This window comes from Corticium candelabrum, chromosome 2, assembly GCF_963422355.1.
Source record: "Corticium candelabrum chromosome 2, ooCorCand1.1, whole genome shotgun sequence".
In the NCBI taxonomy this organism is placed as follows: Eukaryota; Metazoa; Porifera; class Homoscleromorpha; order Homosclerophorida; family Plakinidae; genus Corticium; species Corticium candelabrum.
Window position 1 is genome coordinate 5,699,888 of NC_085086.1, and position 22,500 is coordinate 5,722,387.

At 40.3% G+C, this 22,500-nt stretch overlaps 2 protein-coding genes across 2 annotated transcripts in view; both read right to left on the minus strand.

Annotated features, from left to right (window-relative positions):
- The window catches only part of LOC134176373 (uncharacterized), a 12,447-nt gene extending 3,983 nt beyond the window's left edge, over nucleotides 1–8,464 (minus strand). Inside the window, exons 1-3 of the mRNA XM_062643044.1 lie at nucleotides 8,390–8,464; nucleotides 8,102–8,182; nucleotides 8,005–8,031 (exon numbers count right to left, since the gene is read on the minus strand). Of these exons, the coding sequence (XP_062499028.1) occupies nucleotides 8,005–8,031; nucleotides 8,102–8,182; nucleotides 8,390–8,431 (150 nt within the window). The 5' untranslated portion in view covers nucleotides 8,432–8,464. The remainder of the gene's footprint in view (nucleotides 1–8,004; nucleotides 8,032–8,101; nucleotides 8,183–8,389) is intronic.
- Nucleotides 8,465–15,890: 7,426 nt separating this feature from the next.
- Nucleotides 15,891–21,732, minus strand: LOC134198345 (uncharacterized). The gene is made up of 11 exons (XM_062667719.1): nucleotides 21,631–21,732; nucleotides 21,535–21,576; nucleotides 20,943–21,011; nucleotides 20,735–20,878; nucleotides 19,543–19,726; nucleotides 18,685–18,854; nucleotides 18,484–18,627; nucleotides 17,922–18,429; nucleotides 17,716–17,829; nucleotides 16,171–17,607; nucleotides 15,891–16,035 (listed from the first exon to the last, which is right to left on the minus strand). Exons 4-8 carry the CDS (start codon nucleotides 20,786–20,788, stop codon nucleotides 18,241–18,243), a joined length of 741 nt encoding a protein of 246 aa, XP_062523703.1. The 5' UTR covers nucleotides 20,789–20,878; nucleotides 20,943–21,011; nucleotides 21,535–21,576; nucleotides 21,631–21,732; the 3' UTR covers nucleotides 15,891–16,035; nucleotides 16,171–17,607; nucleotides 17,716–17,829; nucleotides 17,922–18,240.
- Nucleotides 21,733–22,500: the final 768 nt, after the last annotated feature.

Sequence of the window (22,500 nt, forward strand, 5' to 3'; positions counted from 1 at the left end):
AAGCTGGGATTAGAGTAAAATTATAGAGAACTTCAAAGCAACAGATGACGACTGTAAAGAAATACAAATCCCTATAAGACGTTCACAATGGTTGAGTCACATTCATGATAGAGAGGATGGCCTCTCAAAGATATCAGAAGACGTTAGTGAACAGCAAATCAATTGCCATAAAAAGAACAGACAAACAAGTTGTCTCCCGCAGCCAGACCCTTTCCCGCGTCATAAGCGAGACTAACCAGCACACGTTATCAATCAAATATGGATGGAGACTGCAATTCACTATCTAAACAGTTGCGAGTTAATAATCTAGCTCTAATTAATACATTAATAGAGCGTAAGATCGTAAAGAATGGAGAGAATTAAGTGTTGCGTAGCACAGGAACGTACGGTATCAAGGTGTGAGGGTGTGGTGGTGGTGGTGGTGGTGGTGGTGGTGGTGGTGGTGGTGGTGGTGGGGTGTGTGTGTGTGTGTGTGTGTGTGTGTGTGTGTGTGTGTGTGTGTGTGTGTGTGTGTGTGTGTGTGTAAGCTTGCCAAAACCGAAAAGGACACGAACACGGTCGTTCGCAGAGAACGGGAAAAATGGTATAGGATGAACTTTACCTTTCCCCCAACCTTGTTATGCACGTGACGTCGCGTGACAACTTTATGTTGAGTAGTGGTTAGGACTAACACTACCAGGCTTCAGTTCTATGATTTCTGTTGTCAGATCCCATAATCTGTCGCTTGTACTCAAGTTTTGCGATAGGCAGTCTACATATATATATATATATATATATATATATATATATATATATATATATATATATATATATATCGGTGCAACTTCTACACTGTGCCTAATGTTAAATGGAGGATCTAGGGTGAGGGGAAGCGAAACAACTGGTGGGCGGGAGCACCCAGCGGGAGGTATACTGAGAACCACCCTTGCCCGAGTTGCCAACTTAGAGTTGAGATAAATTCGTATGGGCGGTAGCGTCCGCCTCTATGCTGTCTACAACCGGTGGAAGGATCAGTCGCCAGTCGGTGTTTGGTATAGTTTGAAGCGCTAAACCGCAGACCACACCCTATTACACATTTCTATATCTCACGTGAGCTATTTGCATTCACGAGACTGGTTGGGGAAAGGTAAATTTGCTCCGTCGAGGTAAAAACTGTCTACTGCAACAACCCAGGAGGTCGTAGCAGAGGCTCTAGCGCTCGTTTCGCCGCCAGTCCACCAAGGCTATTCGCGGCACAACCTCCGAACAACAGTGATGCAAATTGGGTTCCAAATTGGGTCGATGCCTGGTGCTGGCTAGTCGAATGGTGGGCGTGATCTTTGTCGCATGGTACGCTCACACAACAACCGGCAGGGTGGCAGGCACTCGCTTAGCATCTACCACGACGACCTTGGAGAACGACAAAGCATGGGACGCGCAGTGCAATTGGCTACGGCCGACTTTGAGTTTTGCAGCTGTCCCATCTTTCGAGTGGACGTGCTCTCGATAGACAAGACCAAGGTCGAGATAGGTCCTCTACGATGCCACACAAAAAGAGTCGACACGAAGACCATCCTAGTTGCGTCCAAGAAGCCGACACAATGCCATTGAGGTGTATTCGACCCCAATAAGTTGTTGCTGGAGACAGAGTACATATTTTGAACTTGTCGAAATACATCACATTCCAACCGACAGATGCGTCTCTACGCTATCGAAAAGCGGACAGTTGGTATCCGAGGAATGGAAGACAAAGACACAAAATCTGCTCGAGTAATAGTTAAATAGACGAAACGAGAAGGAAATCAAACAATGTCTCCAATAGGAAGCTCTACTAACTGTCCTACAAGCCCAAGCACAAACTATATATAGAGAGAGAAGTTCGAGAAAATATGCGCGGCAGTGTGTTTGGCAAAACAATCCTCCTTTCTTACAATACTATCGAGACTACCCACAAAGCTGTGTACCGACGTGCATACGTGTTCACCCACGGTACGGGTGTTGGCCAGGATGGTCGATGTGCCGTCCTCTATGGCGCTGTAGAATTCGCTCTTCTCGTGGAACTTGTGGACATTGCATAGGTTTTGCACGAGAGCCTTGCGATCGACCAGTCCAGAGAAGTTTTAGGTGTAGTCGATATTATAAAGTATGTGGCCAAAGGCAAGAAAACTCCGTTCTATCTGGAGCAATGCCTCTTGGAGTTCATCGATCAATATTTTGGAGACGTCGATCTTTGCCACGACTACACCGCAGGGTTCGTTGCCTCCATAGATCATTTCTGCAAACGACCGCGTTCTTGTGTTCTTTTTATGTTCGTATTGCGAAGCCTGCCTCCTTTTCGAGTAGTACAGAGTGTAGGATATTCACCCCGATATTCTGTTTGGTGCCAAGAGTGTCTCAAAGGGTTGTGCGTATCATTTCCATAATGTTTTGTGCGGATCTACCCTCACCGGTCGTACAAGAGATGCTTCTTCAATCTCAAATTGTATCTTCCAAACGTAGGCACCCAAATATGTACACATCGTCTACAAACACAGGGAACTCCACGAGGTCGAATGTCGGTACGTCATTTGGTTTCCGGCAATGCTTTAGAATTTGGATTCGTCGAAGAGGAGATTGTTGTTGTAGGCGTTCTCCACGAGGAGATGTTCGTCAAGACGCTTCTTTGCACAATGACCTTTATTGGCAAATGTGGTTTGGATCGGACTCTTGGGTATATTCTGGGTTGTCTCGGTGTATATGGTTGCGAGGGTGTCTTGTTCCAAGCCATGTACAGGTCGGCATAGTTTTTCTTGGTTGGCAACATTTGCTCTGGTTTGGGGAACATTGTTGCGAAGGTATTCTGTTCCTCGCTATATAGGTCCGTATACTTTTCCTTCGGCGGCAACTTCTGGTGTCGTGTGGTTGGAGAAATGGTATCGCATCATTCACGCCGAAAATAGCGATTTATATCGGAGATGAGGTGTATCTTTCGAGATGACGGGAGTGTCCTTTTGTATCACTCGAAAAACTGGTGGTATCCTTCGAGACGAAAGTAGTGTTTTGTATTGGAGAGATGGGGTGGTATCGTTCGATAGGATGGGATCGTCTTTTTTGTATCGTTCGAAAACAGGTGGTATCCTTTGCGTCGATAATAGTGTTTTGTATTGGAGAGATGGGTCGATCAAGTATATAGGTATAGGATATCGATTCGATGCAACCGTCTATTTGCATCGTGACTGTAAACAAGGGGTAGACGAGATGTGGTTTTTTGCTCTACATTGTGTTGGTTTTCTGGATCTCTGCAATACAAATCGCTATTTTTTGGAAGAAAAAAGGGGTGGTATCATTTTGACGCCAACTATACTACTCAGGTTGCGGTCTCACTAGATTAATTAAGCTATGTGAAAATCGCTGGATTCGATCTCGTGCGGTGATGTAGCAGTGCAATATCCAAAAAGTAATTCTAAATCCTCGAACCGAAAAACGAATCCTATCCACACGCAATTGTGTACCATTTGGAAGCCTATCTCGACAAGAGGCCACATCAACAACACCAACCAAATCAACATCAACACCAACAACACCATTAACATCAATATCAACACAAACAAAGACACTAACACCACCATCAACATCAACATCTCCCGGAACGTACCATGACTTACAGAAATATAGGCAAAATTTCACAAAGTTATGGGACACGCCCACTTGGAAGAACGCGTCAACTTTTATATCTAGCTAGCTAAGTGACTGATATGTGGAGTTAGTGGCAGATTTAGACTGGAAAAGGGAGGTGTATCTGGATACATACCTATATAGCCGCAGTGTGTGTGGTGTGTGTGGTGTGTGTGTGTGAGTGTGTGTGTGTGTGTGTGTGTGTGTGTGTGTGTGTGTGTGTGTGTGTGTGTGTGTGTGTGTGTGTGTGTCTTGTGTGTGTGTGTGTGTGTGTGTGTGTGTGTGTGTGTTTGTGTGTTTTTTGTGTGTGTGTGCGTGTCATGTGTGTGTGTCGTGTGTGTGTGTATGTGTGTGTGTGTGTGTGTGTGTGTGTGTGTGTGTGTGTGTCGTGTGTATGTGTCGTGTGTGTTTCGTGTGTGTGTGTGTCGTGTGTGTGTGTGTGTGTGTGTGTGTGTGTGTGTGTGTGTGTGTGTGTGTGTGTGTGTGTGTGTGTGTTTCGTGTGTGTGTGTGTGTGTGTGTGTGTGTGTGTGTGTGTGTGTGTGTGTGTGTGTGTGTGTGTGTGTGTGTTTCGTGTGTGTGTGTGTGTGTGTGTGTGTGTGTGTGTGTGTGTGTGTGTGTGTGTGTTTCGTGTGTGTGTGTGTGTGTGTGTGTGTGTGTGCGCGCGCGTGTGTGTGTGTGTGTGTGTGTGTGTGTTTCGTGTGTGTGTGTGTGTGTGTGTGTGTGTGTGTGTGTGTGTTTTGTGTGTGTTTCGTGTGTGTGTGTGTGTGTGTGTGTGTGTGTGTGTGTGTGTGTGTGTGTGTGTGTGTGTTGTGTTGTGTGTGTTTCGTGTCGCGTGTGTCATGTGTCGCGTGTGTCGTGTGTGTATGTTTCATGTGTGTGTGTGTGTGTGTGTGTGTGTGTGTGTGTGTGTGTGTGTGTGTGTGTGTGTGTGTGTGTCTGTGTGTGTGTGTGTGTGTCTGTGTGTGTCTGTCTGTGTGTGTGTGTGTGTGTGCGTGTGTGTGCGTGCGTGTGTGCGCGTGTGTGTGAGTGTGTGTGTGTGTGTGTGTGTGTATGTGTGTGTGTGTGTGTGTGTGTGTGTGTGTGTGTGTGTGTGTGTGTGTGTGTGTGTGTGCTGCGCTGGTGTTGGCATGTAGGTTGTGGCGCTGATTGGAGGCTGTTTGCGAGTGCAGTCGATGTGAAGAAATCAAAGAAGCTTGTGATTGATGTTACCGTGAGTTTCAATGAGGCGATGGAATGTCTGCTGTTTTTTTTAGGTCTGCCTGTTTGTGTATCTGTCTGTCTGTTTGTCTGTCTGTCTGTCTGCCTGTCTGTCAATTTCATTTATTGAAACACAAACTCTACTTTACATTGCTAACACTAAATACAAGCAGTCTACTAAGTTCAGCTTTAGTGTAATGCAAACTACTTTGATAGTCTATATAGTGTATGTTCTCACCTTCTTCTCTGTCTGTCTGTCTGTCTCTCTGTCTGTCTGTCTGTCTTTCTCTCTGTCTGTCTGTCTGTCTGCCTGCATGTCTGCTTGCATGTCTGTCTCTCTGTCTCTCTGTCTGTCTGTCTGTCTCTCTGTCTGTCTGTCTCTCAGTCTATTTGTTTGTCCCTTTCTCTGTTGGTCTGTCAGTCTCTGTGTGTGTGTGCTTCTTTGTCTGTCTGTTAGTATGGGTTATAGACCACCGCAACTGTATAAACCAAATACACTTCGCTCCGCTCACGAGTTGGCAGGAGGGCAAAGCGGGGTGTATTTGTTTATAGACTTGCCAGAGGGTCTACAACCGGCTTGTAGCACCCAGCTAAGGCGTGGATACATTTTAGGCGCGAAATTCAAATCAGTTGCAGCCTCGAATCCAGGAATTTTTTAAAGAGGGGTTCACCGTTAGCAGTTACTTATAACAGTACCAATTTTCTCTTTTCTAATGAAACTATATCAAATTTTTGAACTATACCTATTGGAAAAAGGGGGTTGAACCCCCTGAACCCCCATCTGGATCCGGCCCTGAGTTGTGTAGCAAAATGTTCAGTGATGAAAATGCCGGCTTAACTTGTCTTTAGCATTAAAACATCAGAATTGCCAGTTGTTGATTTTTGAAAGCCAGCACACTGCTAGACGTTGATGTTGTTACTGATTAAAAGCAGTCTTCTGAATCTCTTTCTAATTTCATCAAGTAGTTATTGAGAAGTTTCTTGATTCGCATGTTCCCATAACGCCACAAAACTCACAAAAATTGTTCACAAATAATTCACATCTTGATAAACCAGTACCGCCATGCAGATATATGGCCTGATTTAATGACCGGTCAATATGTAGGAGAAGTGGGAGATATTATTATTGTAAAGAAATACTGGACACTGATTGGCGCAGACTAAGCTAGGGTGTTACAATTCTTTTGGCCTGTCAGTCTGTGTGTCTGCCTGTATGTCTGTGTGTCTCTCTGTCTGTCTGCCTGTTTGCTTGTTTGTCAATCTGTTTGTCAACTTGTCTGTCTGTATTATTGCTTTGTATGCTATATACAACTTTGGTCTTCAAACGTATTTACAGACTGCAATTTTTTGACAAATGGTAAGGCTACATGGTCTGGTCCCCTGACATTTCAACACCTCAAAAGCGTCATCACCAACAACATCAATACCATTGATACACAAACACAACTAACAACAACACCAGCGTCAACATGAATTTAGCATCACCAACAACAACGTCTATGTTGATACTCACAGCAACAATACCAACACCACCAAGACAAGGAAAATCTCCACCACCACCAACATCAAAACCAACACCTGACAGTTGATAGCTACTATACGTTTCTTCCTCATATCCCACTACAATTCAGTGAATTTAGTTTAGTCCTACATATGGCGTTGTTGTATTGATAAAACAAACACAGTATAATTAAGAAATATTGTAGAACAAAAAAGAAGTCTTGGCCGCAGACTTCACTGATGTTGACAAACTCAATTAGAACGTGTCATTAGCGGTGCCCTTCAACTTACCGCACTCCCTATGTAGGGATGCGAAGAATCTAAATGGCGGCCATACAAAAGTATCCAAACGCATCCGAACCGGATCTCTCAGAACTCCTTACAGAGATCTCGAACCCACGTAGCGCTCAACTTCAAACGTTCCTAATGGTAGCCAGACTATCACCGCTGACACTAAGCGCCTCAGAAGCCAGCTATCGGCAAGTAAAAAACCTGATTTATTCTTTCACATTTTCCATTTCCCATTTCCCAATTCACATTTCACTGTTGTCAGTCAGGCTAGCGCCTCACTGGAAGCAGCTACAACGACGAGAGTCACACCAAACGATTCGCTCTTGTCCGAAGAATTGCACTGACCCAACAGCTAGAAATGTGCAAAGTCACCTTGTATCAGTCAACTGCTGCCATGCAGTTCCACGTACTGCTTCCCACAACGCCATGTTGTTCCGGTCGCGTGTGTACATGTGACTACCGTTTGGAAACCTAGCTGCTACTTCCACCTGCTGCTACATGCTGCTTACAGTTGCGTGTAGTTGAACATGTACAGTACCACTGTGTTCAACGGCGCGGCGTCCTGTTTGACTCTCTGTGCATGTAAGCGTGTATCTCTACCGTGTATCCCTAGGTAATGGGAGTTGTCTATAGATGCAATCAGTATTATTACGTAAATCCATCAGCTTCTACGTCTTCCGTGTATGCTGAGCGTAACATGGGAGTTGTCAAGAGAAGCAATCAAAGATTGACATCCCGGCCGAGCTGCACACGTCTAGTAGGACTGTCATTTCCATTTCAAACTACACAAGTCTAAAAAAATTTTGAGAAAATGATGGGTATGTACTTATGTCATTTATGCCCATCTCCTACATGACAATCTTTTTACTCATATCGCTTGCAGCAGTTGTGAATGTGATGTAGGAGATGGGCATAAATGACATAAGTACATACCCATCCCTACATACCCATCATTTTCTTAAAATGTTTTTGGGCTTGTAGCAACATGCATGCCAGTGTAAAAACCCTTTTTGGCAAACACTGATGTGCCAAAAAAAGTTTTACTGATTTTGTTCTATTGGCCCAGTTAATTGACCAATCCTAGATTTAGTTTCATCTACAGATCTTCAGCCTTCTCGTCACTGGGTTTAAAATGGTGTTAATTTCACCTATTTAAACTTTCAAACGAGTACCGGACTGCCTGCTCTTTCACACGAGTACCAGACTTCCTGCTTTCCCACATGGCATGCACGCTACATCGTCAATCGCCGGTTTTCAAACATTTCTAGTATTCTGCAGTCGAAATACGCGAAATTCCTCTTAGACAACAAAAAGAAAGGCTACCTCGCAACAGACAGACTCATTCACAATCATGCAAACAGACGTCGTCATGCCTAGTATACCTTCAGAGTCGCCTGTAATTCAGAAACCTACAACGAAATACGCACTCGGAATGCGCTTCTCTAGAATACACGTTTGCGACAGTTTCTTTGCTTTTACCATTCGGAAGAGCGTGTTGATGAGGCAGGCTTCGTTGTACGTCTCTGCTTTCGTGTTTTTGAAAAACACTAGAGCCAGCAGCTACAACAGAGACAACGCAATAAATAATCGTACGCATGTTACTAACAATGACGCCTGCCTAGCTCCAGGAGAAAAAGAAAAAGACAACCACAACCAGATGCGCATGTTTACTAGCTGCTCTAGACCTCGCTACGCAAGCACTGCGAGCACACTGTGCACTTTTTGCACTATAGGTAGTAGAGTAAAGCTGACAATTCTTAGACTTACTCCAGAAATAGTCAGAATGAGGAAGAGAAAGACCGTCTTCATAGCTCTAGATATAATGGTGCGTGGGTGTGAAAAGCGTTCCCTGTAGTGCCCGTATTGGGTGTCATGCCCGTATTGGGTGCCATGCCCGTATTGGCTGCCATGCTAGAGGGCAAGCTATCGTTACTCGGCAGGTATTTCGATGTCTTGGCGACGACCGTTTGTACGACACTTCAACTGTGAGTTACGGCGATGGTATACTATACTCTATGGGAGACTGGAGAGACTGCATGCGAAAGGGAGTGTCTAGGTAAATTTTATCTATATACTACAGAGAATCTAGTTTTTGAAGATTTTTCACTCGTGTTCTTGTGTGATTGCATCAAGGCTGCGTTTTCTACCTCTACAAAACCAATTGAAGGGCCAACTCTCCCACGTTTCTAAATCTAGACAACGTATGCAGCCTATAGTCTTTGGTGGGCGTTTGTAGAGTTACAACATGTCGTTTATATATGTAAGAAATAGTGCTTTAAACAAGCGACCACGCATGTTTTGATACAAAGAAAGTGTTAAAAATAGAGAACCACGTGTGGAAACAAGACATCTATATTTAGAATCTAACCAATTATCCTCAAAACCACACATGCCTGTGTTGAAACAATACAACCACAAAACTAACACAGTGTGTTAAATTATGATGCCTGTTGGTAACAAGTACTGATGTGTTGAAACGTTTACAACAAGTGTGCTAAATCAAACCTTCTACTCTACAACAAGAAAAATGTGTAAATTCTAACAATCTCAGTTAGAAACAAAAACCTGCAACTGGTGCTTTGTACATTAGTATAGAGAAGTCTAAGGCACGCATGAAGTATTGTTTACACCAGTCATACAATTAAGAAAGTATATGCTACATATCTAAAGTCCAGGTATGTGATGAAAAACAGCAATTCTTTCAGTCACCAATAGCATGTCACCAACTTTTCTGATACAGGATGACTCATTCTCTATAAGAGAATTGCATGAAACCAGTGTACTCTTTGCGCTTGGCTGAACTTCATATGAGTAAAATTAATCATTGAAAGAGCAGATCTCAAGACATCGAATAACAAAATATTTCTCATTCTCTGCCACATAATGAGATCAACTGTAGCAAAAGTGAAGTCAATATCTGGATTAAGTGCTGGAATCTTAACTACAGAGCCGTTTTTGTATATAACACTTCGCATGGTAAGACCTTTAGCACTATTGCACACGAACAAAGCTTTTCATGCAGTTACAGCAGTTACAAAAAAGAATAACCACATACCTCAAAACCCACAATGGAGTTTTGATTCCTTGAACCAAGCTATCTTCAAAGCTGCTTTGCTAAGGGGTGGTTGGTAAAGTCTATAGTAGTTCCTGAAGAAATGAACAAAGTCATAAACCTACAATCAATTCCCAAGCAGTTAATTTCTTATCAGAGTGGACAACATCTTCCACTGCTAGATATGATGATGACCCATCAGGATTTGACAACAAGCGATGTCACGTACGTGTACAATTGTGCTTGCTTAGCCAGTGAATAAGGAATATTTCTAAAATTTCATTTGACAAGACGTTTAAAGTGTCCATTCTTTGCTTCAAATCTCATACACCACATAGTCCGTAGAGGTAGAAAGTTAGCATGACAATAGCAATGTTAGTAATTAATATCAACTATATTTGTGTTGGCAATTTCATCTAACCTAAATCCAGAGTATTACTGCAACTTTACAATGTAGATATTACCATACTTCTGAATAAAAGTCTGCACTCAAATAGTAACCTGTGCATCCGATAAGTTTGAAATAATAGTAACTCGAGTTCAAATATTAACCCACGCCTTAGATGCGAAAGACTGGTATCTGACACTGTGCATGCCCAAGGTTAATAGTGCACCAGTTGGCAACAACCATATGTTCGTGAAAAAATCGATAAGCAATCTTTTCATTGCATAAAAATTAAACGCCGAGGAAGAAGTTTGAGCATCTTCTGTGAACATTATGGCAGTAACATACAAAAACCAACAAACAGAACCTTTGTCAGTAAAGAAATTCAACAAACTGAAACAGATTGAAAGTGGATCTAGTACAATGAAAGCAACTGACTGAAGGAGGCGTGATCCCAATCGTTGAAAAATGGTATCCTGTGCTTGAGTAGTAACCCATGAAGCTGATCAGTATTATAAATCACACTTGAATCAATCTCATAGATACAGTCCTCAGTCACTTGTTTCTAAAAAAAGGACTTAATTATTATAAAATATCCTGGTGAGCTGCCCTCAAGTATAATCGCAAATACATTATGTCCACCTCAAAGGGGCTGAGTTTCTGGGCAACGTAATAACTTTAGCAAGCTATATCTACTTAGTAAGCTGCTACTCAGATTGTAAAGTGTGACTTACAGTTACAAACATTCTATTGTTATGTTCGCTAATGAGATCTTCATATAGTGTGAATTGTACACACATTGCCAATTATAATTGAGGTCCACGATAAAATATTCAACTAATGAAGGAACAAATGTTTGGTATATGGTGGAGACATAAACAAAACACCAAAAGCAAACACTTCTACTTGAAAAAGCATATAAAATCTGTTAATTTATTAATTAAACATGTTTAAACAGTACCTCAAAAGCTGACTTGGCAGATAAACCATGCAACGCATTTTAGGTGTTATTGTTTTGCCAGGATATAAGTGACAGAATCGGTGGTGATGGCCTTCAATCATAGCTGCCAGGAGACAAGCATCATCAGTGGTCACAGTTGTTGCAACACATATCGCCAATATTACCAACAATGCCAGAAAACAAAAGTAGTGTTCATCATCAGCTGGAACACGTTCACCTATGAAAATTGGAACGTTCAATGCCAAAAACCACGACTGAGCAGCTACAACAAATTAAATCATTTACCAAACCAGAAAAACTGTTGATATTCATAAAAATGTACCTCGCTGACCTAACATCTTATCTCGATCTATAGGATCTCTTGTTATTTGTGTGGGATAATCTTTGTCTTCATTATATCCCAGATCTACATACTTGCTTTGTTGGTTCAGGGTTACAAATGTAAAATACCTCTGAGAAAAGCAGTGTTGAAGGAGCAATCTAGACAAACATCTGATAAAGCTGTACAAGTCTAGCAAGATGCTGTGTAATACTAACCTAATTTCTCTGGTGATCACTCCTTCCAAAAGAATATGCATCAAGTCAAATGGTAGGCACTCAGTGACTTTGAAGTTCTTGATTTTGCTTAATTAAAACACTCCTATAATTAAACCCATAATTGACAGAGAAGTGAGAGCGTAAGTCAGAATCTTCAAGCTGCTGACACTGTTCTTTATGCATCACTTCATTCCTCATAACAAACTTGCTTTCTGTAAACTGTGACAAACAGAATTAGCATTCAAAATCAACACATTGGTCTACCGTTTCATAAATAGAAATAAAAAATAATCAGGCCACACAAGAAACTCTTCATTTTTGGTAACATAAAGACTCTAAAGTTTCTATTTTGCCACAAAAATGTTTACATGTTTGGATAAAACTTCTTTGTTGTTTCTATTGGTGTTTGCAATAACCATTTTTTGAATGTATATGATGTCTGCTAAACTCTAAATGTAAATCCAACAGTGTGATCTGGCATTGACTCCATAGCCAGTTCCGATATCTAATGCTGTGAGCACAGACATCAGACATCACTCATCGTCAAATGTTACCATGCAACAAATGTCCTTCAGAAAACGACTCTTCAACTTGCAGAATCCTAGAAATAATGATGGAACAATAGTGTCCAAAACAGCGAGTCTGACAGAAATTGCAGGCATAGCACATGTTGTATTGTGCAATACTAGCTTCATACCCATGCGCACAGTCCCCACCAGAAATAAGTGATACACGCAAATACCTGCAGAGTGGAATAGAACGGTCGGTCATCAGTCATTGACCAATCGACTGGTGTTCGTGACCAACCACAATTTTGCTTTGACCAGACATACCTATACATGACTGTTTACGTGTAATAATTATTGCATCGACGGTAGGGAATCAATGAGCAACCCAAAAGTCCAGACAACTGACTGAAGCAGCAGGCAAGATCTAGAGTTGATAATCTCCAGATGTGTGAATGCAAAATCATGTTTAAGAGAAATATCATATTTATTGCCCCAAGCACCGTTTATTGCACAAGCTGCAGTCGACTAGGATAAACATGCTCTTGATTAGCTTGTTCATCTCTTGATCATTTCATGTCATTACTCAATAAGCCTAGTTTTAACTAAACTTTATTAAAATTTTAGCTACAATGAATTGTAACCACAATGACAAACACCCGTCATAATGATCAATAACAATGCAACAGAACAACAGAAAACAAGCCAAATTTTGTTTTGGTTTTGATAGCAATAAATACAATAGTGAATATAATGAAACAAATAAAGAAATGGAACTAAATGTTGATGTAGATAATTACAAGTGAATGGATTGTGAAATCAAATAGGAATGAATGCCCAAAGTTTTAAAATGTTGGGGCAACCTCTTTTGCTAGAGTACGACCGACCAAACATTTTACCTTATATTCCACTCTGTACCTGCAATATGTTCAAAAAGACGTGCTGCAAAAGAATCTTCCCGTATCGTGTATGTGTACAAGCTAGTGCAGCCATACACCCAAAAAGCATTGACACAATATATTATTACAATACATAATAATGACAATAATGAGCACTGGGAGTTGCTACATTTTCTTAAAAAATAAGGGCAATGTCGTACTATTAATCAAACAAGTTGCCATAATATCACAAGTAATGAAGTATCACTTTGTGATGATAAGTTTGAATATTATTAGCATTACAAATTGAATAAACATACCTTGTTTTGTATGTCTGAATCACTAGCCATACATTGACGACACTTTCTAAATGCTCCTCCAACTCCTTCTTTAAATCCACCCAAGAAATTGCTTGCAGGAGTGTCTCCACTAAATGCAACCACAGACCCAGATAACCGTTGCTCATTTCCATGTATAATAAATGTGTGGCCTATCTAAGGAAACAAATGGCTTCACAATTCTTCTGAAAAATGAAAGTTCAACAAACAAACTGAAAGAGTGTTGATCTCGTCCACAAATGCCTGCAAAAGAAGATCAACACCATAACTTGGTATGTCATTTGTCTTTGCAACGGCAATTATCTGAATTGCTTCCACAGCAGACCTATGGACATGTGCCAAGTTTGCTAAGATGTAGTAGAAACAACCTTCACAAACATTATAAACAGCATGTTCTACAAATTGTTATTAGGAAAATCAACCTAACAAGTTTATACTTCTTTCGTTTAGATTCCAAAGGATTGACAACTTCTACATCGTCATAGTATGCTATGACTTGAAGAGCTCTATCGTCTTGTCCAAACAGTTCATGGCTTTTGCAGTCATTGCCATCACATACATCTTTTATTATGCCATCACTGCTGATATGGCTGTTCATCACATTTGAAAATACTTAGCTTGTATTCAGAACTTGTTGCATAAAACACATTTACACAATACAAAATGTACAAAAGTCATTGACAAAACTCATTTTACCTGAAAATTTATCAGAAAAGTAACATAATATCCTGTTGGCAATTTCTCTACTGGTTGTCTAACACCTCCTTGTCTCTGCCATGTGAGAAATGACTTTTATGACTGGGCAGAATCACATAATCTCACTGGAACCGGTTCTTTAGCAAATCAATAGTTAGTATAGTACAGCCTTGATCACTGAAGGCGTGTCTACTATGGCGCGTGATACGTGCCAAAATAAGAATAATCACGAATTAGGGGTAATGGTTTTTTGCATTAGGGGTAGGGGTTTTTTGCATTAGGGGTAGGGGTTTTTTGCATTAGGGGTAGGGTTTTCTTGCATTAGGGGTAGGGGTTTTTTGCATTAGGGGTAGGGGTTTCTTGCATTAGGGGTAGGGGTTTTTTGCATTAGGGGTAGGGGTTTTTTGCATTAGGGGTAGGGTTTTTTTGTATTAGGGGTAGGAGTTTTTGCATTAGGGGTTTTTTGCATTAGGGGTTTTTGCATTAGGGGTAGAGTTTTTTTTGCATTAGGGGTAGGGTTTTTTTGCATTAGGGGTAGGGTGTTTTTGCATTAGGGGTAGGGGTTTTTTGCATTAGGGGTAGGGGTTTTTTGCATTAGGGGTAGGGTTTTTTTGCATTAGGGGTAGGGGTTTTTTGCATTAGGGGTAGGGGTTTTTTGCATTAGGGGTAGGGGTTTTTTGCATTATGGGTAGGGGTTTTTTGCATTAGGTGTAGGGGTTTTTTGCATTAGGGGTAGGGGTTTTTTGCATTAGGGGTAGGGGTTTTTGCATTAGGGGTAGGGGTTTTTTGCATTAGGGGTTTTTTGCATTAGGGGTAGCGGTTTTTTGCATTAGGGGTTTTTTGCATTAGAGGTAGAGTTTTTTTTTGCATTAGGGGTAGGGTTTTTTTGCATTAGGGGTAGGGTTTTTTTTGCATTAGGGGTAGGGGTTTCCTCTGTTAATTATTTTAGAGGTAGCTTTAGCTAGGGGTTTAGTGCCTGAAGAACATCAGTGTACCTCTAGCTTGATTATGCTAAAATTACAGGTTGAGTACAAATGTTTGAACATTTGCAAGTGTAACAGCCTGTGAAACATGCACACCAGTATGTACATATATGCTTAGTCCACAAAATCACTGCATAGTCTAGTACCATTGTATATAGTTTGTAGCTCGTGAAATTATAGCTTGTGCACTGTACACACAACAATCTATAGATAACAAGTATTGCCTCGACTAACTTTAATTAACTACGTACTTAGGCAAGTTGTAACAAAGTTTATTGTCAGCAAATAAATGTCTATTCCAAAACAGTCACTCTCACTTAGTGGGTCAATGGTCTCAATAAGCCTGATTTTTTGGTCTGGCAAAAGTGGACATAACGTTTCAGGAATGTTGATATTATGGTCGTCTTGGTGTGGTACTGGGCCATTCCAGTCTATGCCATAATCGTCAGTGACAACCTTTAATTTGCAAAAGAGAAAGAACAAAGTAGAGTAATTACACTGTAAGGTACCATATTATACTGCCTACTAACATCTTCCTGAAATGTTTCCACTGCCACTCTATGACTGGAATTTGCCATACTGGTGAGGCCTTCAATCCATAGCTGATTTGGTGTACGTTTAGCACCACTGAGTACATTCTGAACCCATGCTTGCCGCCATGTTTCAATGTGCCTGTTTATTCTCGGCAGATATACAAAGTGGAGGCAAAAAATGTGAGTGTCATTACCAGGATCAAGAACCCTACAATTTTCCAAGTGTGAAAATATGTCGCAGTACAATCCTGTGACTCCCAGAAAGAGATCTCGCCACAACCGTTCAATTCTCTGGTTGTGGACACTTTTTCCGACTAGCACGCTGCCTCGATTCACACCTCGAGAAGGATGACTCAACATGTATCGAGCAACCGCAATGTTCTCGCCGCCATGATCAGATCGAACTCTTGATGGCAGACCATACTGATTAACAGCTCCAATGAACAAATTCAAAACGGTGTCTGCTCTATTGTTATCTGAACAATATAGAAATACAGGAACTCTGGAATAACCGTCAATACATCCATGAATAACAAGTCTCCACCTACTGAATAATTAATCCAACATTAGATTGCATGCCATCACAATTTCACACAGTAATATATTCCATGGTTACTGCTGCATGCTACCGTTTAGTCTGCAGGGTGTAGATATATAGCATGCAGCTATGCGTACATACCTTATCAATTTATGATTTCCATCAATATGCCACAACGCCAAGGGGCCAGAGACGGTGTAAGAACATCTTGGATGAGAAAGACATAGCCAACGAGCTGCAACACCTTCAGGATCACACCTGAGTACAGCTTCCCTAACCCGAATTTGTTGGACAAGAATCCCCTTGGCCTTGAGAAGTCCGTCCAAAATTCGGTATCCGCAATGAGGATACTGTTCCTTTAGCTCTTTCACAACTGCATCAAGATCACTATCTGAAACGTCTGAAAATCTTGCACGTGAATTAAGACCAAAGTCTGTCATTCTCCTTCTAACTGTTCTTACGGAAACCCCTAACATTTTGGCGATGATTGGAACAGTAAACCCGTGGCCCAGAAAGTATTGTAGCTGCTCAGAGGTCACACAAAACCTTGGTCTACCACTAGTTGATTGTAGGGTGGTTGCCTGATACGAATCATCGACTCCGGAACTCGATGAAGCTCTCGCTTGCTCCAAATATCTTGTGGCTTCACGAACATACATAAGAGAATTTCGTATGTCAGAATTTATCTCTAGTGCGGCCAATCGATTCATATGTGTGCACAGACTGTCACAGAAAAGGCCGACATCAGCAAGCATGCTAGAATCTAGGTGAAAGGACATGATTTGCCGTTGGGCGTTATTCAGCAGTCCTCTGATAAGGCGACGAAGCTCCTCGGCTGTTTCCTCTCTTGAGACGGTCATGATCTACCGTGTACAACTAGTCTCGCAAGACAAGATTTGCTCAATGTGCGACTTCACGAGTTCCAGTCAAGCACCTCCTCTCACGTACGAGCAACACGTGACGTCGCAGTGAGCACGAAGGCGCTTGGCTTGAGAGGCTAGTGCCAAGTGCAGAGCCGTCTATCTATGGTATAGCTAAAATTATATATTAATTAATTAAGCATGCGCAGTGGCAAGAATAGAAATATACAGTGCTCGTAAACTCCACCAACCATATTATTTCATCCTACAAAGTCTATAGCCCCAATAATTATAACTAGCCAATGCTTCAACTAATTACTACACTTGACACTTCAACGCCTTTAATACCTACTTACTACACTCTAATTGATATTTAATTGTTCACTCCTGCACCTGCTTCTGATACTTGTGGATCTGCATGCATATGCTAAAAGAAAATGACTGCTGTGCTAGATCTGTATCAATCATAGGAGTCACTTCTTTCCATAGCCTCCATAAAACAACAAACCAGCAGTCATGGCCTGTTTGAATTTAGCTTCATCTCCACAGTATTTAGTCGGTAAGACCAATTCATGTCCACAAGTTGATGCTGTGGGATAGATGTCCATGCAGTTAAAGTGTAAGCTGGGCTTAGGTTCAAAGCCCATGACAGGAATGTTTTCACAAGATGTGAAAAACACTAGCAAGTCCGCCATAGTAAGATTCTCAACAACACCACCTACAAGTATATATATATATATATATATATATATATATATATATATATATACCATAGACAGTTAATTAATTGTCATATTATAGACAGAGTCAATACAAACAACTAAACCTTCCAAATCTTCAAGATAGCGACAAAAATAGATGTAACTTGCTTCTTCTTCTCTCCTGGAATTTGACCCCTTCTCAGAAAAATGCTTCTCTTTTAACAAACTCTTGAGCACAACTATATATAAGCACAATTAAATCAATTTATGATTTGTTTAAAAAAACTGGAAAGAAAAATAGTTACATATATTAATGCAGTACTGCATGTACCTGCAGTCAGAGGGTTGTGTTCTGCAACAAAAAGACATTGAAACACATGAGGGTGCTTCATCATTGCTGACAGCACATGAAGAGTTTCCAGTCCTTCACGCAATTGATCTAACTCAGCTTTTACACTGAGTAAGCAAAAATGAACTGCTAATGCAGACAGCATATCCTGCTTATAGATATGAAGAAGAGGCTTTGTGTAGCCTGCATCCATGAGCTTTTGCAGCACTTCATTGTCTGTCAGTAGATTGTCGAATTCAAGGCCATTGGCATTTGCAATATGTAGAACTGTCATTGCAAGCAACAAGTAAAATGTGCACAACTACAACAGCACCTGCTTAGCAATTGAACAGACGTCTGGATCAGGGATGTCCATAATGTCTGATTTGATTTCAGTTAGTGTTTTGCCACATAAGTAGCTATAAACACAAGGTGCAAAGACAGGACAGCCCATGCCATCTTGAACAACTGCCATCGCTATTAAAACTCCAAATTTCTTAAAGTTTTCTTGCTATAACAACATTGATCTGTTAACAATGGCAGTAAGGAGAACATGATTTCTTACTGACAGATGTTTCACGCTATGAATGGGTATGCATCTGTCATGGTTACCACATACCAGAAAGCCTTGAGCATTCCTGGCAACTAAATGCCACAACTCTATTCTCAGACTGCCACTGTCCACTCCCTCTTCTCCAAGAAATTCAACCTGGTATAGAAGCTATTGTTAAGTTGGAAAGAGTACACATGCCCTAATCATATGTACCGCAGGTGTCTTTTGCGGATCAAACCCTCTTTGATTCACTGAATCTAATGCATCCATCAAGCAGTGTTCCCTTCGAACCTCGAGAGAGAAAACGAGAGCCAAGCTAGTGGTAACTTGTTGCTGCAACTGTTTTATAAGATCAAACAAGGTTGGAGTTGTGGGGATTTGACCTAAGTAGTACAAACAAAAGCTTAGATAGTGTATATCAACATACACTGAAAAGACATTCAGCTATTGCCATAATATCCATATATCCACGCTGCTCACTCATAGTATGACAGGATAGTCTAACAGACAGTCTATTTAACAATTAATTAATGCAAGGGGAATAAGAAAAGAGCTAGACAAATTAAAGCGTATTATGCAAGCTAGCTGATTATATACTTAGGTGACATATCACTATAATCAATAACAATGAAAGACTTATTCAGGTGCTGGTGCATATAAAGCACCATACAAAACTGAGTACTACATATAAACACTCCTTTTTCTAAACCTAACTTTTTGCTTACCAAAAATTACATAAGATTTGCCACTGTTAGCAAATTGGGTTGTTAGGGCTTAACCACAACTTCTATAACAAGACTATCCATTGGTTCCTGCAATTATTTCAGCTTCAGTAGACTATGCTTAATTCACTAAATTTACAGAAATAGATAATACAGTATATTAATTAAATTATAACCTGTAATAGTAAGTGCATAAATGCAAAAGTACACAAACAATAAGAAATTAATTAAGTCATATACGTTGCTGTATTATAATGAGCACACTTTAAGCACCAATCACATCCTACACACACACACACACACACACACACACACACACACACACACACACACACACACACACACACACCAGAGAAGTCTTGCACAGCATCTTCCGCAACAAGTCTTACTTCAGTTCTGCCACAGAACACATCAGCTAATACTTCAGTTGAGCTGTCACACAAAGTAGCTGGAGAATGGTGGGAGCAATCTTTCAAAGCAACTTTACTGGGGTCACTTATTGATCCATCAAGTGCCACCCACATTAACACAGCCTGAGGAGACAAAATCCAAATTACATTAATTAACTTAGTTTATTAATTAAATTTAAAGGCGGATCCTTCAGAGAACTGCGCAGCAATAGTGAGGTCTGGTGTTTGCGGAAGTGTTTCTACGTAGGGATGAGTGCCTGGTAAACTGCTAGAACAGGATCCACAACAGCGTCCATTGCCTTCAATGCCAAAGAATCTCACAAAATATGGATTATCTCGAATGTTGCCGGGCGGAAATAAAGCGAATGAAAAGAAGGTCAGTCTCTATAGACGGTTTCCACAGTGCTTGGAGTGATAGAAATAGAGAGAACATTTCCAAGAACGTGATCCCTCTAATAGAGTAAGCTAGGCTATATAACGTGATCGATGGGGCGCAAAAAAACGCTTCACTTGCAATTGTCAGACGAAATTCTTGAACTCCCGTCAGTTTTTAAGTTATGAACATTGTTAACGTATATCTGTCGGGCTGCTCTGAGATAGCGCCCAGATACTTGGTTAGTGTATATGGAATAACCCATTAGCAAGCGAAGGCGGAGCCAGTAGTCTATCACATATCTCGGGAATGCTCATTTAAGTTCACCAAAGTATCAAATGTTGCTTAGATAATCTACTACAAGTCAACCAAAACAAACTAACCAAAGGCCTCTTTTTCCCCCAGGATTCCTGTTGCAAGTGATATAATCACTTCATGTTCAGGTACATGTACTTATAGCTAGCATAGGCACATTGTGCCAATGTCATAAATTACATTCCTGCAACCTCCATCTGGATGTTCTGATCCCAAATGTGTTGAATGTACGTATTCATTCATAAAAGCAGAATAAGAATGATTCCATTCAGATTCCCTTCAGGCAAGTATTTAACATATTTTATTCAAGACTGTCTTTATACCGACTCACAAACTAGCCATACAGGGTGCTCATTTGCACCTAAACCACCTACCTACATTCTCCACACTTGCAACAATTGTACATATCTATACATAAAATAGACATGACGTGTACAGCTTGCCTGAAGTGTGTCCTGGCCATGGAAGTAACGACGATGCTCTGAAGAGTCAGGCATCTTCACTTTCACAGTAATCTTTTCGTAAGATCCTCTAGGAGGTTCTACAGGCAAAAGTTGTTTAAAGGTTGCTCGGATTTGTTCGTGTTCCTAACAGCATACGGACAGACTGCATTTGTATATTACACAGCATGCAGTCAGGCATGAAATAAACCTCTTGCTGCTTCCTTTCTAATTCCTTGTTCTTGGCCTGGACAGCTTCCTCTTCTTCACGCTGTTTATCCTATACAAAACCGCACCTAGATATAATATTGAACAGTCTCTCTATATTCTCTAAACAGAATTAATCCAGAACCACACAAATGCGAAGAACTTAATTACCCACAAGCTTGTACACAACCATCTTATAGAACTACTAGCACAGAATATTAATCAATACTGTTTGCCATACGTTCTCTTGGTCTGCAGTAAGAGAGGCAGCATATTCCATGTCTTGCAAGTCACGGATTTTATGAAACTGTTAACACCATCTGCGTGTTAGTTTCCATTTTACAGGATTACTCAGTAAACATTGTAATTAAAGAAATGCACATGTATAGCAAGATAAAAATATTGATGTTATAGTTTCAAAATCACAAAAGCTGTTGTGTAGTACATAAAAGTGATGACAAAATAATTTTGAAGTTATTTGATTCAGTCTAGCAATTATTGCTGTGAATTGTTTTTGACTGTATACTGCTTCAATGAAACTAGTGTGCAAAAGCCAAATTAACAAATGTCTATATTAATTAAAACTGACAGACTACCTCATCTATTTCAAGATCTTTCTGGATCTTCAATTCGTCTTCCTGGAACATGCAACAATAACTGCCTCACAGTGCACGGTTGTATGCTGTACATACCTCACTATCCTGGTTACATAAATCAATGAAATCACTCAACTCTGATGTTTCCAGACTGCCTAAACCAGACACCTGAACATCCTTGGACTGATCGGATTGTGAATGTCAAATCCTGAGTAAAAAATGGCGAAAGAAAAAATTATATATATATATATATTTATATATACATATATAACGGTATATTTCTTTTGTTTTCTAACTTGCAAATCTGACTTTTGCTGATTAACATCATTTCTAACAGTGGTAACATTTAATTGTAGTTTCTATAATGATTATATAAGAGACAATGTTTGGATATAATCAATTAACTAAAATAGCGTGATGACTTTACTTCTAATTGAAATGTATGAATGTCCAAAGTCCAGTTGTGTTGTCCAGAAGTTATCAGCAAAGCCTATTGTATTTGCATTCATTAATTGTAATAGTAAATACAAAACAAATAAAATACTTTTAGAAACAGTTAAAACATTTCGCCTTTAATGAGAATGCAAGGAAACTTCGGTCTCTCCAATTTTCTGACAAAACCAAGTTGTTGTATTAAGAAAAATGTTTTTCGCGCGTTTTGTTACTTACACGTAAACTGCAAATAGTAATTGGCTCGGCGAAAGTGCTAAAATCTCGCGCTAAAAGTGCAAACTAGTTCACTTGATGATTGACTGGTGCAGTAAATGCAAATGAAAAATATGCAATCATGAATGACAATATGAAATACAGCACTGTCTCTTAATTTAATTAAAAATGTACAGTGAAGAGTACGTGAATAAAAATTGGAAAGACCGGTTTCCTTTTTTTAAATGGAAATGTTAAAAACAAATTCTGACGGTAATAATTCTAGCACATGAATTATTTATTTAATTATCTCATTCTTAA